General features: G+C 41.7%; 1 protein-coding gene across 4 annotated transcripts in view; it reads left to right on the top strand.

Moving 5' to 3' along the window:
- The window catches only part of ITGB2 (integrin subunit beta 2), a 170,399-nt gene that overhangs the window by 130,323 nt on the left and 23,144 nt on the right, over positions 1–16,932 (top strand). For all 4 annotated transcript variants that reach the window (XM_073646550.1, XM_073646552.1, XM_073646553.1 and 1 more), the window contains exons 10-11: positions 5,040–5,180; positions 8,174–8,358. In XM_073646550.1, the coding sequence (XP_073502651.1) occupies positions 5,040–5,180; positions 8,174–8,358 (326 nt within the window). The remainder of the gene's footprint in view (positions 1–5,039; positions 5,181–8,173; positions 8,359–16,932) is intronic.

The following is a 16,932-nucleotide window of genomic DNA, read 5'->3' as shown; positions in this document are numbered from 1 at the left end:
GACATTGCATGTGAATTGTGATTCAACAGAAATGTAAAAAAAACATAAAGTTGCTGGAGATGGTCTTATAGCCTTTACAGTTAACATGTTTGCATTTAATTTTCTTTTTAATCTCCTGAGACAACTCTCTCCTTAGCTTTCTTTGGTTTATGTCCAGTGTGGTACACACCATGATACCAAAAAGCACTGTGACTACTTTTCACTGTCACGCAAGGTGTGGAAAAGACTAAGTGCAACACGAAGGGAAGAGGGGGGGGAAGCCCAAACACTAGGGAAAGGGGGAGTGGAGACCCCTAGGCAGATCTAATATCACCCTGCCTACCCTACCATCCCTAAATAGGTTTCACACCTATCGCCGAGCAGGACCATAAGCCCTGGATGACCCTAGAGCTTGGCCCTAGATAGGGAGAGGGAGGGGTGAGCACTGGTCAGGCCCCACTACAAACTAAATACAACAAGGTACACAAACAAAGGGGATTAACTTAGCTTGAGCAGACACCAGAAGAGTAATGCCAACTGTCCTCCAAGGGCACCAGAGAAGAAGCTAGACTGCTAGTGCTCCAAGCCTGCACAAAGGTACATAGAAGTATCACCCGTGATTCCCTGGAGCAAACTGAGTGTTTTTAACTCCCAGGCAAGGGTATGTCAATCAGAAGCAGGAGGGAGTCTCTAATGCCAAGAGCACTGACCTTTTACAGCCACATTCAGAGCGACTATCTATTACACCTGACACACCCGTAACATTCACCCTTTAAGTAGGCAGAAAGACTGATTATAAGTTTCTAGATATCTGTGATGTTAATTACAGGACACAATTTATTTTAAAATGTCCCTGTGGTCAAATTATTTTCATTCTTTTCTAGGGTTATCATTTTTGTCCAGGCCATTTTCATTAGTTTGTTTTTAAAAAATATTCTGTTGAACCACCATATAAAAGTAAAGTCTGATTTTCATTTGTTGATATTTAGTAAATGTAAATTGAAAAATATTTTTGTCAGGTTCAAATTATTGTGACCATTGTGGGTTTTTCTGACTATAACAGAAGGGCTAAAACAATTTTGTCCATGTGTGTATAAGAATAGTATCACAGAACTGTATTTTCTTTGAATCTCATACAGTTTGACATATTGTAAGGTAAGACACAAAAGTTCAACTAAAGCTGTGTGAAAATTGTTTGAACATTTTGTTTTGAAATTGGGACACCTCCCTTGGTATAAAAAAAAGTTGGTGGTTACAAACCTAACCACAGAGGTCATAGAGACACTGTAGAAATCTTGCTTGCAATAGAAAAAGCAAGTGGTGAAATGTGTTTAGTAGATTTCAAAACAAGCACAGCCATGACTCACAGATTGGGTGAGTTTACCATGTAAATGTATTAATATGATGATTATTGTAATATAAACTAATAAAAAAGAAACACATCCAAGAATAATAATATGACAAAGATCCAGAGAGTATACATAGCCCATTAAAATACTTTTTATTAAAAACAAATAAAATAGAATCAATACAAAAATGAGGCTGCTGTCCTCAAAGCAGGAACATTAAACACCTATACACAGGGTGGAAGCACTCACATGTTCCAAGAACAGATTAATTATGGAGCGGAAGTCCCCCTGATTGTGCGGCGCTGATGTCACACACCAGACATGCCCATTTCCGGTGTGTGACGTCAATGACGCATGCGCTGCACAATCAGGGGTACTTCCGCTCCACATTTAATTTATGCACGGCATCTGACCTACATACAAGTAAACCATATGATCCACACACCTCCTCATTCACCGCACCGATTGGCTAATCCCTTTGATTTAATCTTGTCCACCCCCCAACACACGCCTCCTGACAAAGATGGAGCGAAACGTGCGTTGGGGCGGCAGGGACAACACATACACTGGTGGTCGTAACTGTCATTTCTAACTATTAAACTGATTGCATTGCCTAATCTGCTTGGAAAATAAGGGAAAAGTAGATCCCATGGTATTAGAGCTGTATGATTAGGTGATATAATTGAACTGTTGTTTGAACATGTGAGTGCTTCCACCATGTGTATAGGTGTTTAATGTCCCTGTTCTGAGGACAGCAGTGTCTGTCTTACTTTTTTGTATTGATTCTGTTTTAATTGTATTTAATAAAAAGTATTTTAATGGGCTATGTATACTCTCTGGATCTTTGTCATGTTATAGTTGTCTTGAGTTGTACCCAACCTCAATATGTTATGCTAATGGATTTCCTATCTTAAGTTAATATCCAAGAATAAATCTATTACTCAGGGCTTTACATCGCTTTATACTTGCTTTTACATGTAGGGCAGGTGCAGATGACCATTTTTTTACACATCCTAGAAAATCGGTCTGATTATGCAAATCACACTCCGATCAGACTTTTTTCAGAGTTTGATCAGAGTGTGTTCCGATTTTCTAGGAACTGGAGATAAAAAAAAGAAAAAAATTCTCCACCTCCTCTATAATGTCAGGCTGTGAAAGCCGGACCGCCCTCTAATGTCATCCGAGTGCAGTCAGATGTTTTCCACAGACCCACAGGCATGAATGGCAATCATGCATGCCGCAATTTTTTCCCTGGACCGAGTTGGACATGTGCACAGCCCCATTGAATATTATGGGGATGAGTGCTATCCGTCAAAACGAAGGATAGCACTCCTTCGAGTTATACATCCGTCTGCACGAGCCCTTACAGGGGTCGTTCGGGGCTAATAATGATTTATCCTTAAGATAGATCCCCACCAATTTGATATTAATGACCTAACACCCACCACTCTCACTGCTCAGCTGCTACTTTGTGCCGCAATAGCCAGAAGTTCACAGAGTGCAGAGCTGAAACGCCGTAGCTCCATACACTTTATAGTGTTTTGTCTCGGATACTGGAGCTCATCTCCCATTGAAGTGAATGAAGAAACCATAAACTATAATCCCATTGTATTGGTTCAGAGGAAGCAAAAAAGTGGATACTAATTGCCCCATATTAAGATAAAAATATTGTTAATAACTTCAAATATGGCAACTAGAATAAATCCATGTGAATGTTCCAACTCCACAGTATACTTATCCTTATACTTACTTGCACTATTTTTTTTTCAATTGTTTCTAATAGTTTAACAAAAAAAATAGATTGTGAAACAATCAACAACAAGAGTTGTGTGAATGCATAAAATAGCAAATCAGCAAAATTACAGTTTTACATCCTTTAAAAGAAAATAACCACAACATTGCAATCTGTGAAAGATCTGTAATGATCTTAAACTTTAGGTTTAGCCATGATCAAAACATAATAGGGTCCTTTGGTGTCTAGATAAAGGGGAGGGAGATAAAGGAAAAAGTAGTACAGTTGAGAGGGCAGTGAAAAGAGGTGTCATGTTTTGAAGATTTTATGCAATTCCAATTTGAAGCAATACTGTCCCATCTAAATTAACAGGATTAACTCATTAATTTATTGTATATTTGCCGGTTGTATTGGATTTCTAAAAAAAAAAAGTTAATCATTGATGACATTCCAGGGGATTTCCAGTGCTGTGCAAAGGAGGTGATGGTTGCTAATAAATTATGGCATAGTACTACTCTATACATCTTCAGAAATGAGTTTTAACCCAATCTTAGAAGGCCTAAAGCTGACCATACATATTAAATGGCTGTTGGCTGAACGATGCTTAGGCTGATTGTTCAGCTGACAACCATCTCAGCCAACCCTCCCATACACAGTAGCGCTCACTTGTCTAGGTGAGCTCTCCTGTGTTCTTCGAGCGAACAATGTGAGTTTTTGCAGCATTAGACTCATGTGTATGGGGGGCTTAACTCTGGTGATAGAGGTTGGGTGAGGTGAAACAAAGAATTGAGCTGTTACTCTCTCACTTCCTCTGGATGTATGTGAAGCTAGTGCTGATTAACCACAGGGATCGGGTGACCTAACAATGTCATGCGATCCCCAGGAGAGCGAGTGCGGACACTGCTGGAACAGTTTCAGCACCAGAGGTAAGAATAAGTGTTATTATTTTACAAGGAGAAAACATAGGCATTCAAAAGGGGTTGTCCAAGTATTGGACAACCCCTTTAAATTATCCAACTCTGTGTTGATTATTTTATAGGGTTTAATATTAACTGTAAATATTGAAATTCCACTGTGTATGCCCTAAACAAGATGATTAATAAGCATATTCAAAAGAAGAGGGCCCAATACTAACACCTGTGGTACCACACTGTTAACTGTGACCCAATCAAAGTGTGTTCCATAAATAACTACCCTCTGTTTCCTATCACTGAGCCAGTTACTAACCAATTTGCACATAATTTCCCCTAGTTGCATTGTTCTCGTTTTATGTATCAACCTTCTATCTAGCACTGTATTGAATGCCTTTGAAAACCTAGATACACATTATTCACATAATTAAGTCTCCATGTACATTACAGAGAGAATTTGTCCAACAGCTCCTGTGTTCTCTGAGAAAGCCGCTGGCAGGCTCCTTTGGCGGAGGCTTATCTCCCAGAGAACAAAACGATCAACAGTTGGCAATCCAAGGTACTGGATCTTTTTTTCCCCCTGATATCTACTCTCAGGGCGGAGTTGGGAGGCCCCCATACACATAAGACTGTTGGCCAACTTTAGTCTAATGTGTATAGTAGCTTTCACCTTGGTCCAGTCTAGAATTTACCTCCTCATAGAAGCTGATAAAATTAGTGACTGGACTGATCCCTCATAAACCCATGTTGACGCTAGGTGAAAAGTTTTCTCATTGAGACACTCCAGCATAGTATCTCTTTAGAAAGCCTTCTGGGCTCATTTCATGACACCTTTATGAATAGTGGCATCACATTTGGAATCATTAAAGGGTTTGGCTACTTTATCTTTTATTTTAAATGTACAGCTGTTGATGTAAACAGGTTTGAGTCTTAAAATAAGTTGATGAAAATGTGGCACAAAAAAACCCCGCATGGCCCAGAAAGCCCAATATAGGTTGGCTTTAAAGTGTTAAATTGTAAAATTAATGCTGTGAAGAATACTGAGACCTCTCCTTTATCTGATCACAGAGCTTGTCATCTGAGGTCATTCTGGACCATGGAATCACTCCGGACTTTCTGGAGATTCTATATGATTCTAATTGCTCCAATAGTAATAATTCTGTAGATCAATTAAGAGGGGCTTGCAGCAATGTGAGGATCAATGAAGAGGTAAGTGAAAGGCAATGCTTATGAGTATGGCCTCTTTTTTGCTATATTTTGTGTCTGTATAGAGCAGCACATAATGAGGAAGATCAATATAAAACTAAAATCATCAATATTTATTATATTATTAGTTGCTTAATTATAAGGTTTTACTTGCATTTGAGTTATAATGGTGCAAGTGTGGGGTATGAGTGACAACAAAATATTATGTATATTAATATAAGTTATATATTCCCTTTTTATACAGTCACATTTTTAATGGTAGTGTCCCGCAAACTACACTGCAAAGGGCTGGGATTTGGGGAAGAGTTATACGGGCATCACAACGCAATCCTTGGATTAGTCAGTGGCGTGACAGCTGCCATTGGCTGAGCTTCACAGCTGCATAGAGATATATGCTGTCACGCTCAGATCAGGAGGGCCGCCTTCCAGTCCGAGCAGTGCGTTGCGATCCCTGTCCGAGTTATATGGCTGCCTGAATCTTCCCTTAAACTAATTTATATTAAAATGGTAGATTCGAGGGAATATGAGACATTGCTACTTGGATTTTTTCCACAATTTTGGACTCGTATGTTGGTAATTATAAGGGTATGTGCACACAACATTTTTAAGACACTGATGTACCCGCATCGTTTTTTAAGCAGAAGATGCTTCAGAAATGTTTTATTTCACTGAAGCATCTTTTCTGATGTGTTTTTGGATGTCTTTCATGGCAGCTTTTCCGCTGGCGATGTTTTTTTCCATTCTATATATAAAATAGTGGCAGCTTCCAAGCTGAAGCTGCAAGAAGTGTGAACGGGTCACTTTTTAGCCCCTTCATGGGACAACAGATGGAACATATATAGCAAGTCGTTTTGACATTGCTGTGCATATGCTCATTCTTTTTTACTTTTTTTAGTCCTTTTTCAGGCGGAATCCACCTGAAAAAGATGCCATCTGCACATACAGTGGTGGCCAAAAGTATTGGCACCCCTGCAATTTTGTCAGATAATACTCAGTTTCTTCCTGAAAATGATTGAAATCACAAATTCTTTGGTATTATTATCTTCATTTAATTTGTCTTCAATGAAAAAACACAAAAAAATTGTCCTAAAGCCAAATTGGATATAATTCCACACCAAACCTAAAAAAGGGGGTGGACAAAAGTATTGGCACTGTTTGAAAAATCATGTGATGCTTCTCTAATTCGTGTAATTAGCAGCACCTGTAACTTACCTGTGGCACCTAACAGGTGTTGGCAATAACTAAATCACCCTTGCAGCCAGTTAACATGGATTAAAGTTGACCCAACCTCTGTCCTGTGTCCTTGTGTGTACCACATTGAGCATGGAGAAAAGAAAGAAGACCAAAGAACTGTCTGAGGACTTGAGAAACCAAATTGTGAGGAAGCATGAGCAATCTCAAGGCTACAAGTCCATCTCCAAAGACCTGAATGTTCCTGTGTCTTCCGTGCGCAGTGTCATCAAGAAGTTTAAAGCCCATGGCACTGTGGCTAACCTCCCTAGATGTGGACGGAAAAGAAAAATTGACGAGAGATTTCAACGCAAGATTGTGCGGATGGTGGATAAAGAACCTCGACTAACATCCAAACAAGTTCAAGCTGCCCTGCAGTCCGAGGGTACAACAGTGTCAACCCGTACTATCCGTCGGCGTCTGAATGAAAAGGGACTGTATGGTAGGATACCCAGGAAGACCCCACTTCTTACCCAGAGACATAAAAAAGGCAGGCTGAAGTTTGCCAAAACTTACCTGAGAAAGCCTAAAACGTTTTGGAAGAATGTTCTCTGGTCAGATGAGACAAAAGTAGAGCTTTTTGGGAAAAAGCATCAACATAGAGTGTACAGGAAAAAAAAAGAGGCATTCAAAGAAAAGAACACGGTCCCTACAGTCAAACATGGCGGAGGTTCCCTGATGTTTTGGGGTTGCTTTGCTGCCTCTGGCACTGGACTGCTTGACCGTGTGCATGGCATTATGAAGTCTGAAGACTACCAACAAATTTTGCAGCAAAATGTAGGGCCCAGTGTGAAAAAGCTGGGTCTCCCTCAGAGGTCATGGGTCTTCCAGCAGGACAATGACCCAAAACACACTCCCAAAAGCACTATAAAATGGTTTGAGAGAAAGCACTGGAGACTTCTAAGGTGGCCAGCAATGAGTCCAGACCTGAATCCCATAGAACACCTGTGGAGAGATCTCAAAATGGCAGTTTGGAGAAGGCACCCTTCAAATATCAGGGACCTGGAGCAGTTTGCCAAAGAAGAATGGTCTACAATTCCAGCAGAGCATTGTAAGAAACTCATTGATGGTTACCGGAAGCGGTTGTTCGCAGTTATTTTGGCTAAAGGTTGTGCAACCAAGTATTAGGCTGAGGGTGCCAATACTTTTGTCTGGCCCATTTTTGGAGTTTTGTGTGAAATGATCAATGATTTGATTTTTGCTTCATTCTCTTTTGTGTTTTTTCCTTGCAAGCAAATTAAATGAAGATAATAATACCAAAGAATTTGTGATTGCAATCATTTTCAGGAAGAAGCTGAGTATTATCTGACAGAATTGCAGGGGTGCCAATACTTTTGGCTGCCACTGTATCTTTAGCTTATTTTTTTCATACAGAGAAATATTGCCCAAAGTTTAGTATAGTATATTTTGCCTTCAAAGCAATTAAATGTTGATTTCAATAAGCAGAGCGTTTTATGTTATGCTTTAACTTTGAAAAATATAAAGAATTAAAATGAAAGCATTTTTTTACCTTTGCACAATTTTCCTCTACTAGAACAAAGCAAAACTAAATATCATCATAATTATAAAACAATCATAATTATTTTGGTTCTCCAACAAAAAAAAAACATTAGAAATGTGGATGTCACCAGTAAACTTTTCACAACACAAACTGCATATAATAAGGCTGATGTGCTTACTTTAAAATTCCATTTTAATGCAGGTTTCATTTTTATGTTAACATCTGCAAATTTGTGTTTGTTTCCCACAAATTCAATGTCTTTCAGATAACATTTAAAATCAAAGTAACTGCAAAAAGATGTCTTCCAAATCAAAGTTTTTCAATCCGTGCCCTGGGATTTACAGACTCTGTGATAGTGAATGTGAGAACGGCATGTGACTGTAATTGTGATGATGGCGCTGATCCTAAGGCATGCAACTCCAGAGGAAAAATTGTTTGTGGAATCTGCAGGTAAAAAACTAAAGTACATTCATTCACCATTGAAGAGAATGCATCATCAGAAAATTATATTAGAGGGAACCTTTCATAACCTTTAACGCTCCTCCCCCAAATAATTTATACAGTGGCATGTAAAAGTTTGGGCACCCCTGGTCAAAATTACTGTTATTGTGAACAGGTAAGCAAGTTGAAGATTACATGATCTCTAAAAGACCTAAAGTTAAATATGACACATTTCCTTTGTATTTTAGGAAAAAATATATATATTTTCATATTTTACATTTTAAAAATTACAAAAAGTAAAATGGGCCGATGTAAATGTTTGGGCACCTTTGGAGATTTTTGTACTCAGCTAACTTTAACCAAGGTTTCAGACCTTAATTGGCCTGTTATGGTTATGGCTTGTTCACTATCATCATTAGGAAAGGCCAGGTGATGCAAATTTCCCAGCTTTAAAAACCCCAGCCTCCTCTAACCTTGTGCCAAAAAACAGCCATGAATTCATCTAAGCTGCTGCCTAGTACTCTGAAAATGAATATGGTAGAGGCCCACAAAGCAGGAGAAGGCTATAAGAAGATAGCGAAGCGTTGTCAAGCTGCCCTTTCCTCAGATCAAAATATTATTAAGAAATGGCAGTTAATAGGAACAGTGGAGATCGAGATAAGGTCTGGAAGACCAAGCAAAATTTCAGGGACAGCTGCTCGTAGGATTACTAGAGACAAATCAGAACCCCATTTGACTGCAAAAAACCTTCAGAAAGATTTAGAAGACTCTGGAGAACATTGTTCTACTGTTCAGAGACATCTGATGGCTACAAAAAGCATTCACAAGCTATGATACTTGCAAAAAGGGGTGCTACTATGTACTAAACATGCAGGGTGCCCAAACTTTTGCATCAGCCCGTTTTCCTTTTTGTTACTTTTAAAATGTAAAAAATTACAATATATATTTTTTTTGCCTTAAATATAAAGGAAATGTGTCATCTTTAACTTTAGGCCTTTTAGAGATCATTTCATCTTCAACATGCTTAATTGTTCACAATAACAGTAATTTTGACCAGGGGCACCCAAACTTTTACATGCCACTGTATGATTGTGTAGACATTTAAAAGATAAACAATAAAGTTGTGTCTGGCAGTACATTGAGCGTGACCCTGCACTTCTAGCTTCTCAGCCTTACACTCTATTTCCTACCTTGTAGCACCCTTCTCTAGTTGATTGGCCATGTACCAGAGCAAACAAGCTGTCAATCAGTCAGTGGAGGGCGCTGCTAGGCAGGTAATAGTGAGAGACTGATAAGCTAGAAGTGCAGTGGCACACCCCAATGCGCCTTCAGACACACCTTAAAGGGAATCTGTCACCACTTTGGAGTTATCATACCTCTACTATGGCCATACAGGGTATAGAAAAGTAAATCTATACATACCTGTATGGCCCATAGTAGAGGTTTGATTGCAGAGAAAAGCGCTTTATTCAACACAGGGCCCTTTGACGTGCACTTTGCTCCCTGACTTCCCGGGCATGTGCAAAGCGCCGCTCACATAGAGCGCGCTTTGCTTCCTACTGGCCCCCTTTCTCCGTGCACTGCACCGCAGGGTTCTATTGCGCAGGCGCCGGGGAGTCACTGTCACTTCCCGGTGCCTGCGCAATAGAAACCTGCAGTGCAGTGCAGATGGGGCCGGGATGAAGCAAAGCGCGTTTTGAATGCTGGGGCCGGGATGATAATTAAGCATACGGGCGGGGATTTAAGGGAATGATAAGCACATAGGCGGGGATTGCTTGGCGTCCCCCGGACACCAAGCCTGTACAAAATAGAATTGATTAAAGCGCTTTTCTCTGCAATCAAACCTCTACTATGGGCCATACAGGTATGTATAGATTTACTTTTCTATACCTTGTATGACCATAGTAGAGGTCTGATAACTCCAAAGTGGTGACAGATTCTCTTTAAAAAGAAGATTTCTTGCTGCTGGAGCAGTGCATTGGGGTGACAAAGGGATCGACTTATCGATCGGCTAATCTTTTAAAGGGCTACACAGTTATATTAATGGTTTAGCAAGGATAGGATAAGAGATTCAAAAAGGTTCCCTTTGATTAAATTTCTTTCCTACATACTTTTTTTCATGCTGTTGTGCAAATGGAATAGACAATAGATGGAAATTATTGGCAATTATCAAGACATACAGTACAGACCAAAAGTTTGGACACACCTTCTCATTTAAAGATTTTTCTGTATTTTCATGACTATGAAAATTGTACATTCACACTGAAGCCATCAAAACTATGAATCAACACATGTGGAATTATATACTTAGCAAAAAAGTGTGAAACAACTGAAAATATGTCTTATATTCTAAGTTCTTCAAAGTAGCCACCTTTTGCTTTGATGACTGCTTTGCGCACTCTTGGCATTTTCTTGATGAGCTTCAAGAGGTAGTCACCGGAAAAGATTTTCACTTCACAGGTGTGCCCTGTCAGGTTTAATAAGTGGGATTTCTTGCCTTATAAACGGGGTTGGGACAATCAGTTGTGATGTGCAGAAGTCTGGTGGATACACAGCTGATAGTCCTACTGAATAAACTGTTAGAATTTGTATTATGGCAAGAAAGTCAGTCAGTCCAAAAAATTGGGCAAACTTTGAAAGTGTCCCCAAGTGCAGTTGCAAAAACCATCAAGCGCTACAAAGAAACTGGCTCACATGAGGACCGCCCCAGGAAAGGAAGACCAAGAGTCACCTCTGCTTCTGAGGATAAGTTTGTCCGAGTCACCAGCCTCAGAAATCGCAGGTTAACAGCAGCTCAGATTACAGACCAGGCCAATGCCACACAGAGTTCTAGCAGCAGACACATCTCTTCAACAACTGTTAAGAGGAGACTTTGTGTAGCAGGCCTTCATGGTAAAATAGCTGCTAGGAAACCACTGCTAAGGACAGGCAGCAAGCAGAAGAGACTTGTTTGGGCTAAAGAATACAAGGAATGGACATTAGACCAGTGGAAATCTGTGCTTTTGTCTGATGAGTCCAAATTTGAGATCTTTGGTTCCAACCACCGTGTCTTTGTGCGACGCAGAAAAGGTGAACGGATGGACTCTACATGCCTCGTTCCCACCGTGAAGCATGGAGGAAGAGGTGTGATGGTGTTGGGGTGCATTGCTGGTGACACTGTTGGGGATTTATTCAAAAGTGAAGGCATACTGAACCAGCATGGCTAGCACAGCATCTTGCAGTGGCATGCTATTCCATCCGGTTTGCGTTTAGTTGGACCATCATTTATTTTTCAACAAGACAATGACCCCAAACACACCTCCAGGCTGTGTAAGGGCTATTCGACCAAGAAGGAGAGTGATGGGGTGCTGTGCCAGATGACCTGGCCTCCACAGTCACCAGACCTGAACCCAATCGAGATGGTTTGGGGTGAGCTGGACCGCAGAGTGAAGGCAAAAGGGCCAACAAGTGCTAAGCATCTCTGGGAACTCCTTCAAGATTGTTGGAAGACCATTTCCGATGACTACTTCTTGAAGCTCATCAAGAGAATGCCAAGAGTGTGCAAAGCAGTCATCAAAGCAAAAGTTGGCTACTTTGAAGAACCTAGAATATAAGACATATTTTCAGTTGTTTCACACTTTTTTTATTAAGTATATAATTCCACATGTGTTAATTCATAGTTTTGATGCCTTCAGTGTGAATGTACAATTTTCATAGTCATGAAAATACAGAAAAATCTTTAAATGAAAAGGTGTGTCCAAACTTTTGGTCTGTACTGTACTCAATAAAGGAGTAGTTCTGCAGGTGGGGACCACAGACCACATCTCAGTACCAATGCTTTCTGGCTGATGTTTTGGTCACTTTTGAGTGTTGGTTGTGCTTTCACACTTGTGGTAGCATGAGACGGACTCTACAACCCACAGAAGTTGCTCAGGTAGTGCAGCTCATCCAGGATGGCGCATTAATGCGAGCTGTGGCAAGAAGGTTTGCTGTGTCTGTCAGCGTAGTGTCCAGAGGCTGGAGGCGCTACCAGGAGACAGGCCAGTACATCAGGAGAGGTGGAGGGGGCCGTAGGAGGGCAACAACCCAGCAGAAGGACCGCTACCTCTGCCTTTGTGCAAGGAGGAGTGCTGCCAGAGCCCTGCAAAATGACATCCAGCAGGCCACAAATGTGCATGAGTCTGCACAAACGGTTAGAAACAGACTCCATGAGGGTGGTATGAGTGCCCGACGTCCACAGATGGGGGTTGTGCTCACGCTTGGCATTTGCCACAGAACACCAGGATTGGCAAAGTCGCCACCGGCGCCCTGTGTTCTTCACAGATGAAAGCAGGTTCACACTGAGCACATGTGACAGACGTGACAGAGTCTGGAGACGCCGTGGAGAGCGATTTGCTGCCTGCAACATCCTTCAGCATGACCGGTTTGGCAGTGGGTCAGTAATGGTGTGGGGTGGCATTTCTTTGGAGGACCGCACAGCCCTCCATGTGCTCGCCAGAAGCAGCCTGACTGCCATTAGATCCCGAGATGAGATCCTCAGACCCCTTGTGAGACCATATGCTGGTGTGGTTGGCCCTGGGTTCCTCCTAATGCAGGACAATGCCAGACCTCATGTGGCTGGAGTGTGTCAGCAGTTCCTGCAAGAATAAGGCATTGAAGCTATGAACTGGCCCGCCCGTTCCCCAGACCTGAATCCGATTGAGCACATCTAGGACATCATGTCTCGCTCCATCCACCAACGTCACATCGCACCACAGACTGTCCAGGAGTTGGCGAATGCTTTAGTCCAGGTCTGGGAGGAGATCCCACAGGAGACCATCCGCAACCTCATCAGGAGCATGCCCAGGCATTGTAGGGAGGTCATACAGGCACATGGAGGCCACACACAATACTGAGCCTCATTTTGACTTGTTTTAAGGACATTACATCAAAGTTAGATCAGCCTGTAGTGTGTTTTTCCACTTTAATTTTGGGGGTGACTCCAAATCCAGGCCTCCATTGGTTAATAAATTTGATTTCCATTGATGATTTTTGTGTGATTTTGTTGTCAGCACATTCAACTTTGTACAGAACAAAGTATTCTATGAGAATATTTCATTCATTCAGATCTAGGATGTGTTTTTTGAGTGTTCCCTTTATTTTTTTGAGTAGTGTATATATAAGGATAAAGCTGTGGGGGTTATACTCATTAAGATAATATTGTGTCTTCAATACTTCAATATGGCTGCCCCAAGGGAAGATGAAAGCAAACTCATAACATTTTTTCTACATACTTAACTCCAAGTAATTAAATTAAAAGTAAATACAAAAAGCATTGAATATAAATTTTAAGGACGCTATCTGATCAAATACTTGAATTTCCTACAATTCTATAAAATGTTTTCATAGAATTTTCTTATAATTTCCCTTTGTTATTGCTACTAGAATTTTATAAATACATGACAACTGGGTGTTGCCAGTTGGGGTTGTATCCCTTCATAGTGAGGAAGTTTGGCCTCGTCAATGCTGCCCGTGTCAGATTGCGTAGGGAGATGTAAGGTGCCCAGGGAGGTAGTCATGGGAGAGGGGCTGCTGTGTTCCCACACCCTGGCACCCTACAAATAAAAGGTGTCTTGATTCTTCTGTGCTATTCGTGTGGTGCGGAACACTCACGTTTTGGTCGCAGGCCTCTGCTATCTCCAGTTCTTCAACTTCAGGAACCACCACAAACAAATTAGGGGACATCAAATTAGTTTTATAATAAGGAAGTTTTCTTAACTGTCCGTTTTCATCATATTGAAACACGCAGTATTGGGCACAAACTTTTCCGTTTTCAAAGTCCATAGCACAGCACGTTCTGATGTTCGCTGTTCGCTTGCCCTTAGCTATCCCTTTCCTCTCTGGCACCTCTGACCCCTGGGATACTCCATCCGGCTCTGCAGCTTCCATGAGTCCCGTCCCAAGTCCCTTATGCGATTCCCCATCCGACTTCCTCTCCCAGGAAGATATTGAGGCATGCTTCTCAGTGCCTCAGTTGGACCGTAGACCCTGGACATTACGGGTTTATGGCTGATGTTCTCTTGCCTGTGCTCCTCGTGCCCTCAGATGTCCAACTACTGCTCTCTCTCCATCAAATCTCTTACTCTCATTGCACTAACCAGAAAGTTTCCTCTTGTTAACTGGTCCTGCCCCTCCCACACTGGGGCTGTTTCTGAACACATTAACTGTTTCTATCCTAAACCTGTTTACTTCCTGAACTCATTGTGCCCACCACTGCACTATACCCAATCCAATCTTATAGCTAAATCTTAACCTATGTCCTATGTACTAATCTTATCATTTCCCTATATCTAATTCATTTATCAGAACACATTGAGTAATTCACTTTTAAAACACTTTTTCGTAAACACGGGTTATAACCATTTTTCTAATCAAGGGAGAAGCACGTGACCGTTCCAGGCACCCTCTTACAGACACACCCAAAAAAACAATATTTCTTAACGCTGACATGTCAGGAGATATTACAGCAGTGGCAGAATAAGACCATAGATTCTGGAATGTTTACTTAATTTGTACCCTCCCCCCATCTTCTTGCACTGCTGCTCTACCAAACCAAGTTTCTGTGCCTAGCAGTAACAACTGGATATTACCCCAATTGCAAGTATCACAAATGAGCCATTGGTTTCCCTTGGAATACAGAAGATTGCTCCTCCTGGTTAAGCCCCCATACACATTGGACTAATGTGAACCACACACTTCAGCATTGACAGGTTCGGGCAACACTATAATGTATATGGGGGCGCTGGCCAACTGATTGTCAGGGGAGAGGTCGAAAAGGTATATCTGATTTCGGACTGCCAATCGCTTTGTCCTCAAGGAGATAAGCCATCAGCAAAGATGTCTGTCAGCATTTTTCCCATAGAAAACACAGGACCTCTTGACTGAAAGAACTCTCCTGTATATGGAAGAAACGGCCAAGATGGCTGTCAGCCTAGCGATAGGTTAAAGCATTGTACAGCCAACAACCATAATATGCATGGAGGCCTTTAGTCTTCACCGGTCTGCAGATTCCAGAATTTGCCAAAATTCCAAATTAGGCTTCTTTACACAACGTTCCATGTGTAATATGCCTGAGCAAGGTAGTCGTGGACGAGCTGCTGCTTCAGCACGCTCTGACACCTTACAGACAAATTGTGTCCCAGCCCGGTGGGCTGCTGTGTGTGGGATGCATCACACTTACTTATGGCCCATGGGCCTCCAATGGCTCCAAATATTCATCTTCCAGAACCTTTGCAGCACACAATCCAGAGGACACCAAATGCTTTAAAACAGTCACATTTCTACAGTGCAGTATACGGCCATTACAATGGAGCATGTAGGATAGGGCACAAAAGGTTATAGTCTTTCCCACAGGTACCGGACATAACTTCAGTCCTAATTCTCGGTATAGGTAGAGTATCCCTCTTGCTAACTGTTCTAGCACTAGGAATTCTTCTCCACCACTAGCAGTGCACCCAGATTCCATTACCTCCCGCCTCTTAGAGTATGGGATTGCAAGTGCGCTGTGTGCAATCCGCAGCGGTCAGCTGTTACAGCATAGTGGATGGGATTTATACAAATCCCATGCCCACTATGCGTCTGCGCGCACACCCGCGGAAACTGACATGCGGCGCGTCTTTCCAGACCGCAGCATGTCAATTTCTCCTGCGGGTTCGCATGCGGGCTTTCCCCATAGACCTAATCTTGATGGGGAAAGTCTGCAAGGGAGAAAAAAAAAGAGGCCGGCGCTCATTTGCATAATGAGCTGAAGCCGTAGGAGGCTCTGGATAGTCTGCACATACCCTTACAGTGACTCACACTCTGACTTAGTGGAGTCTTGTAGCTTTGTGTTCTGGCTTTAAAGGTGTTGTCTTCTACTCGGAAAACCCCTTCTGAATCCTTATGTTTCCCCCCAGTGAAATTAATAACACTTATACTCATCTCTGGTGCAGCTGCCATTCTAGTGGTGTTGCCACTGACTCTCCCTGTGATCACGTGATGTGTTATTGTTATGTCACGCCATCCCTGCGGCCAATAAGCACTGGATTCAATCTCCTCTTCTATGGATGAAATTGACATCTGGAGAAGGTGAAAGCTGTGGCTGTTCTCTCACTTCCTCCAGATGTCTTGATTTGCCTGAAGAAGGGGTGAGTGAAGCCAGTACTGATTGGCTGCGGGGATCATGTGACATAACAATGTCTTGCAATCCCCGGGAGTGTCAGTGCCAACACCGCCTGAATGGCAGTGGCACCAGAGGTGAGTGTACATGTTATTATTTACTTCAGGGAAACATAGGGATGCAGGAGGGTTTGTCTGAGTATTGGACAAAACCTTTAATAAAAAAAAGCATGGTCTTGTTGCTCTCAGTCCCACAACAAGTAACTCTGCTTTTGGGGTACAAACTGATCAATGTCAGATCCAGCAAGAAAGACAGGGAGGGGAACACCTAATGGCTCCTTGAAGTGTTTTTTTGGGATAGCATATCAACATTTTGAAATAAAATGATTTGCAGATTATATATGTAGTACATTTTCTATCAAATTAAGTACACTTTTTAAAGTACAGTGATCTTATCAGGATCTGCAC

The sequence above is a fragment of the Phyllobates terribilis genome, unplaced genomic scaffold, assembly GCF_046119375.1.
Source record: "Phyllobates terribilis strain yellow unplaced genomic scaffold, ASM4611937v1 Scaffold_9__5_contigs__length_417890890, whole genome shotgun sequence".
In the NCBI taxonomy this organism is placed as follows: Eukaryota; Metazoa; Chordata; class Amphibia; order Anura; family Dendrobatidae; genus Phyllobates; species Phyllobates terribilis.
This window is presented reverse-complemented; position numbering and strand designations above follow the sequence as displayed.